This window comes from Perissodus microlepis, chromosome 7 (assembly GCF_051167445.1).
Source record: "Perissodus microlepis isolate ML-2025 ecotype Zambia chromosome 7, ASM5116744v1, whole genome shotgun sequence".
Lineage (NCBI taxonomy): Eukaryota > Metazoa > Chordata > Actinopteri > Cichliformes > Cichlidae > Perissodus > Perissodus microlepis.
Genome location: NC_140467.1, coordinates 31948540 through 31960936, shown reverse-complemented (window position 1 = coordinate 31960936; position 12397 = coordinate 31948540). Strand labels below are relative to the sequence as shown.

The 12397-nt window shown below is 41.2% G+C and overlaps 1 protein-coding gene across 2 annotated transcripts; it reads right to left on the bottom strand.

Moving 5' to 3' along the window:
- Positions 1-82: 82 nt before the first annotated feature.
- c6.2 (complement component 6, duplicate 2) lies at positions 83-12358 on the bottom strand. 2 transcript variants are annotated; one of them, XM_084934676.1, is made up of 18 exons: positions 10728-12358; positions 10206-10424; positions 9656-9812; positions 8801-8945; positions 8581-8722; positions 7912-8050; positions 6211-6408; positions 5659-5902; positions 4865-4987; positions 4591-4757; positions 4279-4504; positions 3448-3616; positions 3161-3272; positions 2938-3070; positions 2491-2685; positions 1446-1533; positions 1054-1298; positions 83-969 (listed from the first exon to the last, which is right to left on the bottom strand). In XM_084934676.1, exons 2-18 carry the CDS (start codon positions 10349-10351, stop codon positions 791-793), a joined length of 2808 nt encoding a protein of 935 aa, XP_084790802.1. In that variant the 5' UTR covers positions 10352-10424; positions 10728-12358; the 3' UTR covers positions 83-790. The 2 variants fall into 2 exon arrangements, with proteins under 2 accessions (XP_084790802.1, XP_084790801.1); XM_084934675.1 differs by having other exon boundaries at positions 10206-10377.
- Positions 12359-12397: the final 39 nt, after the last annotated feature.

Sequence of the window (12397 nt, the reverse complement as noted above, 5' to 3'; positions counted from 1 at the left end):
TGATATAGTCACATTAATTTGCAGTGTATGTAAAGTGTAAAAAAGGCAAGGGATGAGAAAGTACTGCAGGAGAAAATGAAAACAAAGTTACAATTTTATGTTTTTATTTTTGCATGTGAAGCACATTTAGCAAGGATAAAAATACCTGGAATTAGATTTGACTGACAGACTGCTGCTGCTTTCTTCCTCCTTCACACATAAGTCAGATTTTTTTAAACTGCTTCATTCATTATACAGTATCACTAAAGTGAGGCTATTGATATTCACAGGCTAATGAGAGGCATGCAACTCAGAGGCCATTACAGCGACTCAGAACAAAGTAAAGGTGAGCTCATTGAAGCTCGCTGTGGTTTTTCACTCTAACCTGCAATTCAGTCTAGTCTATTGCTCCCCTTTGGGAGAGGTTGTTAACTTTCCCCCAAATTTTGTGCTCACAGGCATGTTCACTCAATGTGTAAACTGAAGAAGCAGATATTTTTCAACCAGGAAGTTATGATGATGCAAGCCTTAAAAGCACCTCTTAACCTCATAAACATTTCCTGGAAATGGAGTTTCATTTTTTACTTTTACCAGATATAAAAGTTGTAACTGTGTAATATTTCTTTCTTTTTTGAAAATCATTTTTTTTATGTCAAAGTTCACACCATGTTGTTGTTTATTATGTCTTTAAATTGATGTTTGTGGTGCTCAACGAGGTCTAAAACTATATGTGCTGAATGCAGTTTTAAACACAACACTCAGTGTTAGATGCTGCTGAGTATAATGCAGCAGAAAAGCTTTAAAAGCGTCATCACGACTCACATTGGCCTTCATTGAGAATTTCAAACTCGTACTTTGAGCATTTAAGTGCGGCCATAGAGCAAAGGTCCATGCTGCGAGTCCTCTGGAGCCGGGTCAGCTTTATGCAGAATGTGTGCTGTTTCACTCTGGGGCACTCCCGAGCAGCTCTGCACTCACATTTCTTAAACCCTGCGGGACAGACGTGAGTTAACATTAGGTCAGTTATTTGTGCTTTATACTGTTAAGCTAAAGGTCTTCTGAGGTGAAACTCACCAGAGCAGGTCTCCCACTCATAGCAAGTGTCAAGTTCACAAGGCTCCTGAACAGAGCTCTTAGAGGACATGTTGGCCCTAAACATGGCCCACTCCAATTTGTCCAAAGTGCCCGCGTCGCACGCAGCTTTGCTGACGAAGAACAGCGGGTCACCGTGGCAACGACCAGCTTGGAAGGAGCAGAGCGACATTGACACTGTGACGCCGAGGTCTACGTTCAGGATGCAGAGATTCTCCAGCTGTGAACTACACACACACACACACACACACACACACACACAGGGCTGTCAATCACATTTCAAACATTCAAAGAGGATTGTTGTAAAAGTAAAAGTACATACATTATATGGAAAAATCCATTCAAATGTGACCAGTTCATTCGTAAATACTTACAGGCAGCTCTCCCGTGGGACACAGACACAGCGAGAGTTTCGCAGTATCTGTCCTGGACCACACTGAACATCAGGAACAAATGGTTCCTCTACACACAGCACATACAGAAACAGCATAAACTAAGTATTGTCCACAGAAACTATGTCAGCAGGTTAATGGATATGATCATTTATAGCAGATTAAACTACTCAGAAGTAAAAACAAAAAAGATCAAGGTGTAAAAAATTTTGATGTAAATATGCCAAATTTTTAACAAAACTGCTCATTTACACATGTGGTTCTCATTTGAAATCTGAGATAAAAAGTTCTGAGAACAGGTCCACAAAAATCCAAAATCTTTAAATTTAGCCAATTTGTTGTTCAAGGTTCTCCTCTGGGAAACGACCAGATGTCCACCAGCGCTGCTGCGGTTTGTAGATAATTGCCTGGAATTCCTTCAATGTTTTCAATGAGCCTCCATACATCGATAAATAAAGGATAGCTAAATAAAATTCACTTTGCCAAAAACTCATTACAACTTCTACCTTGTGTTTGGCATGTTCTTTCTGGCTCAAAATGTTTTGATATAATTCATGAGAGATATGTTTGACAATCAGATTTTGACAAATACCGAAAATCAGTTTTTGGCACAATCTTCTGACCATTTGGGAATGTCCTGCCAAAGTTTCCGATCTATCTGACTGGGTGGTTTTGGAAAATGTAAAAACTGCAAAGGAGGTTTTTCACTGTGGGTGCACAAAACTGAGCAGCTGATCTTGAATGGAACCTCTGCCAAACTTCAAATCAGATACGATTTTTTACTTTTAAAGGCCGCTTCCTGGAACTTGTTTTGCTTTTTAATGAAATCTTGTCAAATAGCTAAAGCTTCAGAACTGTGTATGTCATTTTATTCATTAAAACCATCACCACCTGCTCTCACTGACTGGTGAGTATCTCCAACCAATCAGAGTTTTATCTAATAAATAATACACATGAATGAAAAGTGCAGGTCAGAAATCAGAATTTGACCAGTAGGGTCCCCGTTTTCTCCAGCAGTGTAGTGTACCATTAGTGCAGCGCAGTTCAGCAGGTATCGGGGGCTCCCAGGTGAGACTGTCGCCACACTTGTAGAAACCTCGCGGCAGCGGCTGCAGTCCCGCCTCATTGCAGTTCAAACGCACCACTTCACCCACTCTGTACTCGTCTTTGCTGGGAGACAGACTTGTGTCGTCAGGGATGTCAGGGGGAAGGCAAATCTTCCCTAAAGGTTACAGGATCACATAGACGTCAGGCGCAGCTAATCCTTGGTAAATGGTAAATGGCCTGTATTTGTATAGCACTTTACTAGTCCCTAATTACCACAAAGCGCATTACACATCCAGTCACCCACCCATTCACACACACATTCACACACACAATCCTTAAGCAGTTTGTCATTTTTTTGTGCGTTAAGGACTATTGTAGCAAACCACTAAGATAACTGTGGACTGGTTTAATGGGAAAACAGACTTACTGATGCATCTCCCACTTATTTGACTCCAGCTTCCATCAGGAAGGCAGTTGATGTACTGAAAACCGTCGAGATCAAACCCAGTGACACACTCAAACTCCTCGTCCTCACCAAAGGTATAATATTGCTTCGCTTTCTGTCACAAAATAATGTAATGCAGATATGAGCATCTATATAAAGCATATGTCATAATCTGACGCATTTCAGCTTGTGTGTCTGGTTTTACCCGGAGGAGGCTGTTCTCAGGGCTCTTTGGCCGCAGACATCCCTGCACACCAGGTGGCAGCTCGTCCCTCCAGCCTATCGTGAAGTCGTCATCATTGTCACAGGTCTCCTGTCTGAACGAGAGACACAAATCAGATCGTCCAGTAATTCTGAATAGTCAAAATAAACAATCAGCTGTTGTACAGGAGCAGCAGTGTATCCTCATGTCCATGTATCAGGGTAAAAGCAGCGAAGATATAAGGTTGACAGAACTTTTCCTTATACTGAAATATAAAATAAAAACAGTACTTTGTGAAGATGGAGATGTGACAGGCCTCCTCCTGTCTGTCTGGGCCACTGCAGGGCTGTCCTCCTTTGAGAGGGGCGGGGTTATTGCACCGCCTCGTCCGATGTCTCTTCATGGAGGCTCCACAGCTGCTCCACGACCCCCAGCAGCTCCACAAACCATCCACCGCCTCTGTGGATGTAGCAAAGCAGATAATGTCTCCAGTGTGAATGTTAGTAAAACCTGATTAGAATCTGTGTTTCATCTTAACTGTGTTTGCTTCAAGGTTTTGAGACTCGCTAGCAGTTCCTGAAGTATTATTCAAAGTTCAAAATAAGAAGTTGATCCTAAGAAAATGAGGGGCATATTAGAATAGATATTCTGGATTTAATCAAATAAAAAAAATGTGACTGACTAGCAGAACTCGGTCTACAAATAAAAACCAGAAACAACAAAAAATCCTAATTTTTAGCTCCGTCACTGATCAGGATCTTTTCTGACTGCCGGTCAAACAGTGCTTTTCTAGTCTCACTGACCTCTCAAAGCGCTTTAGCCTACAAGCTTCATTTCGCCATACATCAGGACAGAGCCAGACTGCAACGGACAATCAAGTTTGCAGATCTTCCCAAATTGTTTAAACTGCTGCCTTTAGGCAAACGCTACAGAGCACTGTTTATGAAGACCAGCTGCCACAGAGGCAGTTCCTTCCCCCAGGCTTTGACTTTAATGAACACTGTGAAATAACCCACTGTTATATCAATGCTATTTCACTAAGGACACTTTAAATTCAAAGTATTTCCACATCACACAGCAACAGTGTTTTTATAACTAGACCTGGTGAGCACCAGATATACCTGAAGTGTAATCAGGAGCCCGTATTTCACAGTTGGCTCCATAGGTGCCAGTCTGGCAAACGCACTTGCACTCTGTGCCGGACAGAACAGGCCTGGCGTTGTTGGGACAGGGAGCGCACTTGCAGGGATCAAACTCCTGCATGTACTGCTGCAGGGCCTTCCTCAGGTGCCTCCTCTTTGTGGAAGCGCAAGGAATTCCTTGAACCAGATCTATGAGAGGAAGCAGCTGGACACGCCGACTCAGATGTAAGTGCAAGATTTTTTGTAGATGGTTATTTCTGTGATGCTTGAGGAAAGAATACTACAGTTAACCTTGTAATCGACGACAGCAGGGTTTTCGAGGACAGACTTTGCCCAGTTCTTGAAGGATATTTTATCCGGAGTGGCGCCCTGCCTCTCCCAGGCCAGAGCTGCTGCCTCTCTAGCTCGACCTCCTTTCACCATGGAGAAAGACTTCTCCGATGCCTGAACATATGAGCCTGGACAAAAGAAATGTGCAGGGAAAGAGTGAAGAAGATAACACGGTAGAAACTAAATCAATGCTCTCTATTGAGGCAGTGAGGCAGAAATATAGTATTATTGTTACCTTCATATTTCTGAGTCATCCGGTTGTTAGAGCATCGGTTTTCACGCCTGTGTTCTGTGTAGAGGATGATAGTCCAGGTGGTCTCTCGGCCCAGGCAGTCTATCGCGCTCTCCTCAGTTACACCTGCAGAGAGAAAAAGAGCAAGAAATGCAGAAATGCAGGAAATCAAAACAAGCTGTTGTGTGTTTTATGTTGTAGACAACAACATGTTGTTTCTGAGGAGTGAACAGGTCAAAGCGTATTTCTCCCATTCCCCTATATGTTGAGAATATAAAGAAAAAGGTCAGGATGAAAGTGAGGTAAAACTGGAGGAATGGTTACTCAGCCTCGTTTAACCAGATGTAAAAAAAAAAATTAGACTTGCTCGAAAATATTTCTGGCGTTTTCTGGCAAATGCCAGTCAAGAGGCACGGTGCTGGGCTGTGAGCACAGGAGCCACCGAAGGATGTTTCTGACAGACTGGTCAGAAAAATTCACAAATAACCACGTGGAAGTCATTGTGTCAACCTCTGGCTGTGTGACATGTCATGTCTCATTGTTGCTCCTCTAGTGCACTTGCTGTTAATTTCATTTGCACTGAAGCCGGTGAAATGCCCTCATAGTGCTTTATGCTTTCTAATTGGACAGATCTGATATCCCTGAAGCTTAACTGACTTTGTGTTGTACTGTGGTATTTGAGTGTTTCCTTCATTTTTTTTTCTTTCCAGTTTTTAGTGTTTAACTAATTTTTCAGTTTACTGTATGTCCCCAGTGCTGCATTTTCCATTTTTTTCCACCAGGCTGTGCTGTTGTACCTGAACTCTTGAGCTCCTCTCTGCTGTACTGGTACAGCAGATCATAGTGGCCTCCCAATGTCCCTGAGCTGTAGTAGTGTGTCCCGAAGCGCTGAAAGATTTCCCTGTAGAGTGCGTAGTTGTAGTCGAGAGGAAGGGCGTGGAGGAACTGTAAGAAGGGCTGTGACAGGACGAGGTCCCCCGGGTCCCGAATCTTGAATGTTGACACAGGAAGGACTTGGTTCACTCTGATAAACTTGGAGTCCTACAGAAGAACATCCAAGAAATAAAAAAGAAGATCATAAGGGGAAAAAATACAGATAAAAAAGAAATATGTGTTCCTGCACACATGTTGACCTATTTATCTTTGTGGGGACTCTGTTTCAGATCCTACTAGTGCGGACATTTTTTATACAATGTAAACATCGTGTCTTTTTTTTCCTTTTCTTTTCTTTCTCCTTCTAACATTACATCTATGATTAGAAAATGAGGGAAAGCATAATGTGAATCTGGGTTTCTCAAAACTACATTATGTCAAACTTGTGAGTGCATCCCACAGTTTTCTGGACTCACCTTCTTCTTTGAAGCTTCAAAAGCTTCACTTTTAGAATCAGAGCGCGACTTAGACGATGCACTGAAGAAAAAGATCGGGAAGAAAAACAAGTCTCGAGATTGCGTGTTGCTGCCAGACGTCGTTTGGGAGGTCTTCAAATCGATGGACTCGGCGTGCAGCGGCTGAGGCTCAGTGTTGAAGTCCTCTGGCTCTCCAACCTAAACAACCACAACTACATCTGTTACCTGGGACTTTTCAAACCCTGCCATATAAAACAGGCGGTGCACCGGTTCAACTCTTGGGTAACATAGCAGGGCGTTCAATGCACCATCCTTTCCATTTAAAACACATTTTGTTATGTTTTGTTGGGCTGAGCACAGCAGTGGTTTGATTGAATGTTTCACACAGTGTTTAAACAAAAAGTTCTTTTTAATAAGTACCAATAAAAAATACTGTACATCATTTCTAATGTCCACATGTAATAAAGAGGCGTTTCGTTATTTGTCTAGAATAATTTAGATTTTTGTTTTAGAGATTAGCAGATGCCTTTTCGGGGAAATTTGCATTTTAGTTAGCACTCTGCACTTTAGGAAACCATTTGCACATCAAGAAACATACGTACACTTTAGAGATCTTAAATATATACTGATTATTTATTGAACATTTTAATGATTTGTGTGATTCTGCACTCGAGTAGCTACTTGGCGTACGGTGGGCAGATACTGTAAGTTAAAGAGACAGTACTTGTCACAAATGTAGTTGATTATTATGTAGTTTAGAAAAGTGCGGGTAATGCATTTGCGCAATTATTATGAATATAGATCTTAGTGTAAGTGGATTTGTGGTGTAGCGATCGCCTGTTCTCTCTTTTGCCTTCTACAATGTGTTTGAGCAAATGTGTCCCCGGGGGTCTGAACACTATTTAAAGGTTCTGGTAGAGCTCAAGTGGGAAGTTTGGTTGGAGAGTCGCTTGGGGGTTTTAGGTGTCATTTGGGATTTCTAGGGTTATTCGGTTTTAACACAAATGTATTTATTATGGATACTTTTGTTTGAAAGCTTTAATTATAAATGTGCACAAATGGTTGTGTGGCTTATCTGCCTTTTTGGAATGTGGAAAAACCCCTGAAGGTTTTGAGAAAAGTGTGGCTCATCAGCAGCACGGTATAAAGGGCTACCAATTACCCAGAAAGGGCTGCTGGTATACATCACTAATGCTCCACAGAACTGCCGGGTTAAGCTTAGTAAATTCAAGCTTTGATAAATAAAAATAAAAGAACAGGCTCCATTAACTCGTGTGTCTGCTGCAGTGATTGTAGCCTTGCTGCTCAATGGTCGTTCATCACATCATGACATTGTGCTGCACAAGCAGTTTATATAAACGTATGTCAAGCAGTGTTGTGTACAACTCAATGTGAGCTTCCTTAGGTGCTAACAAGTGTGGAAGTTGCTGGGAACACTTCAGCTTTTCCACTTTTTAAAGATTACATTGACAATAGTGTTAATGTCTTAAGGTGGCTGCCCGATGCACCTGGCAGTGCATGTGTTACCTTGATCAGGCTGCTGCTGGTTTGCATTAAGTGCCAGTTGGGTAGGATTTGACTCTATTGCAACCACTTTAGTGACACAAGTAAAATGACTTTGTAAAGACTGTCACTGCTGATTATTTACCTGGAAGTGACAACAGCTCCATATGAATGCAAGACTCCAATACCAAGACCTACCTTGATCTTCAAAGTTTCAAAGTTGTAAGGAACTCGGTGGTAGAGTAATGTGCTTGGAGGCCTCTCAATGACGCAGGTTCCTCCCATGAACATGTTGTCCAGCACTGCTCCCCTCGGTTCCTGGGCGAGAACATCAAACCTTCACGAACACAAATCGGGGGAAAGTCAAATCTCATTCGCTTGTAAGAAAAATGTTGATTTTAAAGTCTAAAAGTACATCCACAGGCCGATGTCATTATTGGCTTATATTGAAATTTCTGAATAAATAAACTGGAATAAAGTGTAATAAAAAGTACTGAAAGCATTTTCTGCATTTTTATGTCAGTTTTGTGTTTATAAATGTTTTTATGATATTCACTATTATCGTGAAGATTTAAACATTTAATTTTCAAGGATTTTTTTATCTGTGATATTTTTTAAAATATTATGCTTCTATATTTATGCATGAACCAAAAATTTCAAGTCGTCAGATGCTTTGTTTTCCTATTTGAATTGCTTTCAAAGCTTGATATCAGCCTCACAAACAAAACGGTGATTATCTGTTTACAAGTAGAAATATGACTGGACCACTGAGGAGGAGGAACATAATATATGAACACAGGAGGGAGGAATGCAAGAGGACTGACATGAGTCAGGATCTCAGCTGTAACCTTTTGACCTTTAGCTTACCCGTTCCCCACCAGGTCAGACCCTGGAGCCACTCTCTTCTCTACAGGACACACAACAGTGAACTCGCCACAGTCCCTCTCATCGGAGTTATCCCCGCAGTCGTTCTGTCTGTTGCACGTCAGCGTCGAGTTAATGCAGCGCCCTGCAGGAAGAATGTGAAGCTGTTTCTGTTACTGTGAAGTATTTATGTAGATATCATTTATGTTAATATACCACTAACCGTTATCACACTTGAAGTTGTCCCTGCAGTTGACAGACTCTATCCTGCACTCTGTGGATGGATAGCATTGCCTCTCCTCTGTCAGCTCGGGGCTGCAGTCGGATCCACCGAACTGAGCCGGCCTCTCGACAGACCGGGTCCGAAACTGTGCCAGTGACACAAGAATGAGGCCGGTGATCATTCTGGTTTTATCATATTAGATTTTAAGTTTCCTCCATTATAAACTAATTTGTTCCTCCAATCTAACTCTCAAATCAGCACTTTATAAAAAATATCACACTATTAAACATTATCAAGGTAATAGTAAGGCATTGGCAAGTGCTCATTTCATAATTTATATAGCATTACTCCTCCTTAGTATGCCATTTACAAATAGAGATATATTTTTATGACAATGATCATGATTATTACAAGCAGTGATGTAGTAGCAGTGATAGCTCTACATGCTGTAACAGTAACAGATGGATAAATATTATATTTGATATTATATGGAGTCACCCTTTAGCCAGTAACCAACTATTTGGTTACCTAAAGCCCTCAGTATGACCCAAATGCTGATCAAATCTATTTTATATATATTCAACTCTTTTTATGTTTATTATTTGGTAAAAATGTTCATCTATGTTACTCAATCTTATGTAGACCTAATATTTTCTTAGATGAAAGGCTTATTCTTAAAAACAAAACCCTTTATTTGTATTTTTCAGAGCTTTCAAAAACACTGTCTTATTTTAGTCCTTAATTTTTTTGTCCATTTAATCCAAGGACAATAATGTGGCCGTTTAGAAATTTGTGGAGAAAATGTTGAGTTAAGACGAGAGTCACTGTTTTACACCGTTATTGCGAGTTCCTTGCCTGTTTCTTGGCACAGGGCGAGCAGTCGGACCACGGCCCAAAATCATTGAGCAGGCAGTTGATTGGACAGGCGTGCTGGTTGCAAGCTCTGCTGTCGTATTGCTGACATAACTGAAAGCAGCTGCTCTTCCAGAAATATTCGTCATGCCGAAATTGCCTGTCAAAAAAGCATGAAATCCTTTTACATGCAGCATCTGCTGGCATCATGTGCATTTCACTACAGCAGTTGAGAATGGGAGAGGAAAGGGATTCATTTTTGATTTACAGTGTTGCACAATTACTTTGGCTTTAACAGCAAACAAAAGAAAAAGCAAAACTTGTGAAAAAAATCCTAAAAAGGACACTTGTGCATGCCATTTTATCTGTTTTGCATTAAATAGGCATTACATATGCGCTCTGTAGAGTGTCCCACCTGTTTGTGATATCTATGCTGCATCTCACCTGTGTTTCTTCTCAGCATCATACACTTTTCTCACCTATCGCTTGCGTCTATATCGGTTTCACCGCCTGTGCTCTGTGCGCTGGCACGCTCGTGTTTCTGGTGTCTCACCTCACTCTGTTCTGTGTGCCATGGTTGCAGGTGCTGGAGCAGGCAGACCAGGAGCTCCAGGAGTATCGGTCGCAGAAACAGCCCAGACCGGTTGATATGCAGCTGAGGAGCAGCAGCAGGGCCAAGCTGCTGAAGGGAGCCATCATGGGAACTCAAAGTGGTTTCACCTCCACTGAAGATGATGTAATTCCCAGCTCATTATTGAAAGTCCCCAATCTCCTTTTATTCATTCAGGTAAATATCATAAGTGGTGTTTTGCAATTGGACAAAATTCCTTTTTAATGCAAGCGAGAAGCTATTTTCTTGTAGGAAAATGCATGCTTTATCATATTTAACACACAGTGGTTTACACATTATATGAATATAACATAAGACTAAAGTAAGTGAAAACTATAAAGAAATAAAAGAACAAAGCAATCAGGTGTGAACTGGTGAATTGCAAGCTTTCAGCAAAATGTATTTTCCCTTTTTTTAAAAAAAAAAAATGCATTTCTTTAAAAACATGAAAAAAATCAGACTCACCAGTGATGTCCTGTTCAGCAAGTGCAATTCTGTAGTTAACCTGTTTGGCTGAATGTTAAAGTTAAGTGTAAGTGGAGTAAATGGTCTCTGCACTGCAGGCAGAGCTGAATGTGACTCTGAGGGTCCTGAAAGCAGGAATAATAATAATCATAAAAAAAACCTCCCACTGTTATTTCTCTTGGAAACCTGCTTGATATTTGGACCAATCAGAGCCCAAAAACTTTAAACTACTTAAAAAAAATAACCACAATAATCAGTGCACAAAAAGTCCTCCTTGTTACGGGAAGTAAAAAGCTCTGGAGTTTCCCAGCTGCTCAGACATAAACCAGATGTTCAGTGCTTGACACTCGACAGATATAGATAGCGAAGGGGGGAGTATGCTTATTGTCTTCCCACACTTTCTTTAGTTGTCCAAGCGTTTTCATAATCTGGCACCAAACATAGTTCTTGTGCAACACTATAAGAGAAACTAAAATGCAACAACAGAACTTTATACGTTGTTTTCAGCTGTATAATTGGAGAAGTTTAATTCATTACAATTAAAAGGTATTACTAAATGTGCACAGGGAAAAACTGGGATTGAATCCTTGGACAACAAAGTAAAATTTCTGATATAACAGGAAAAAAAGTGAATTAACTGAGAAAACTGTTAATATGCAAATTAACTCTTTCTTCTTATGTGGTGGGTTTTGGGCACTATGATGATGCAGTGCTTGCTGGCAGGGACCTTTCATCATGGAGTTTGCATGTGCTCCTTTTGCCAATGTGGGTTTCTTCTGGGTACTTCGATTTTCTCCCACAGTCTAAAGACACCTATATTGGGTAGGTTCTCTCTCCTTCTCTTTGTTAGACCAAATGTCAGACCAGATGAAAAGATGGCCAGCCAATCACATCCCAGCAGCTGATCAAGTTTGTCCGACAGGGAAGCAAAGTGCCGAGCTGTCCCATGCATTTGAGGTCCCTTCTGTCATTAGGAGGTAATTGGTAAATTACAGCAGCCCTTGGCAGGCAGCTGAAGTTCCCCAGAGAGATCAACATAACATCACTGCATCCAGACATCATGCTCTGGTCCGTGGTACAGCTGAGTTTCTGTAAGAGGCAGCTTTTGAGAGAAAAGAGCTCCTGGCAGCAAGCTAACAAGCAGAGTGGAGAGCATTGATCTTCCCAGTGGAAGATGGATAGAGACGTTTCATTGGAAGATCCACATAGAAGTTCCTGAAATCTCTTGGAGTCATGGGTGGCAAGAGTAGGAGAAGAGCTATCCAAGGTATTGTGTAGGAGGCAGAGCAGGGGAGCTTTTGGCTCTGGCTCCAGAGGAATGATAAGTTGTGGGACAATGATCTTAGTTCAGGAAATGAACGGTAGGGAGTGAACCAGCAGGGAGAGGTGGCTCCTGGCTGAAGACCATTTACCCTGTTCTCTCGCACTGTTGGAGGTGGTTCAGAAGGAGATTTTTACTGGTGTAGTAAATTGATAAAAAATTGATAATTGGCTCACTGACGAGCATTTTAGCTCCAATTATGTTTAATCATCTAGACACATGGATTTTCTTGCATTAGCAAGTTTCTTTATGCCAAACTAAGCTAAGCACATCCGGATTTCAGCTTTGTAGGTAATCTAAGAACACGGAGTCATACTTACCACCTCATCGTTTCATTCATAGAAAGAAA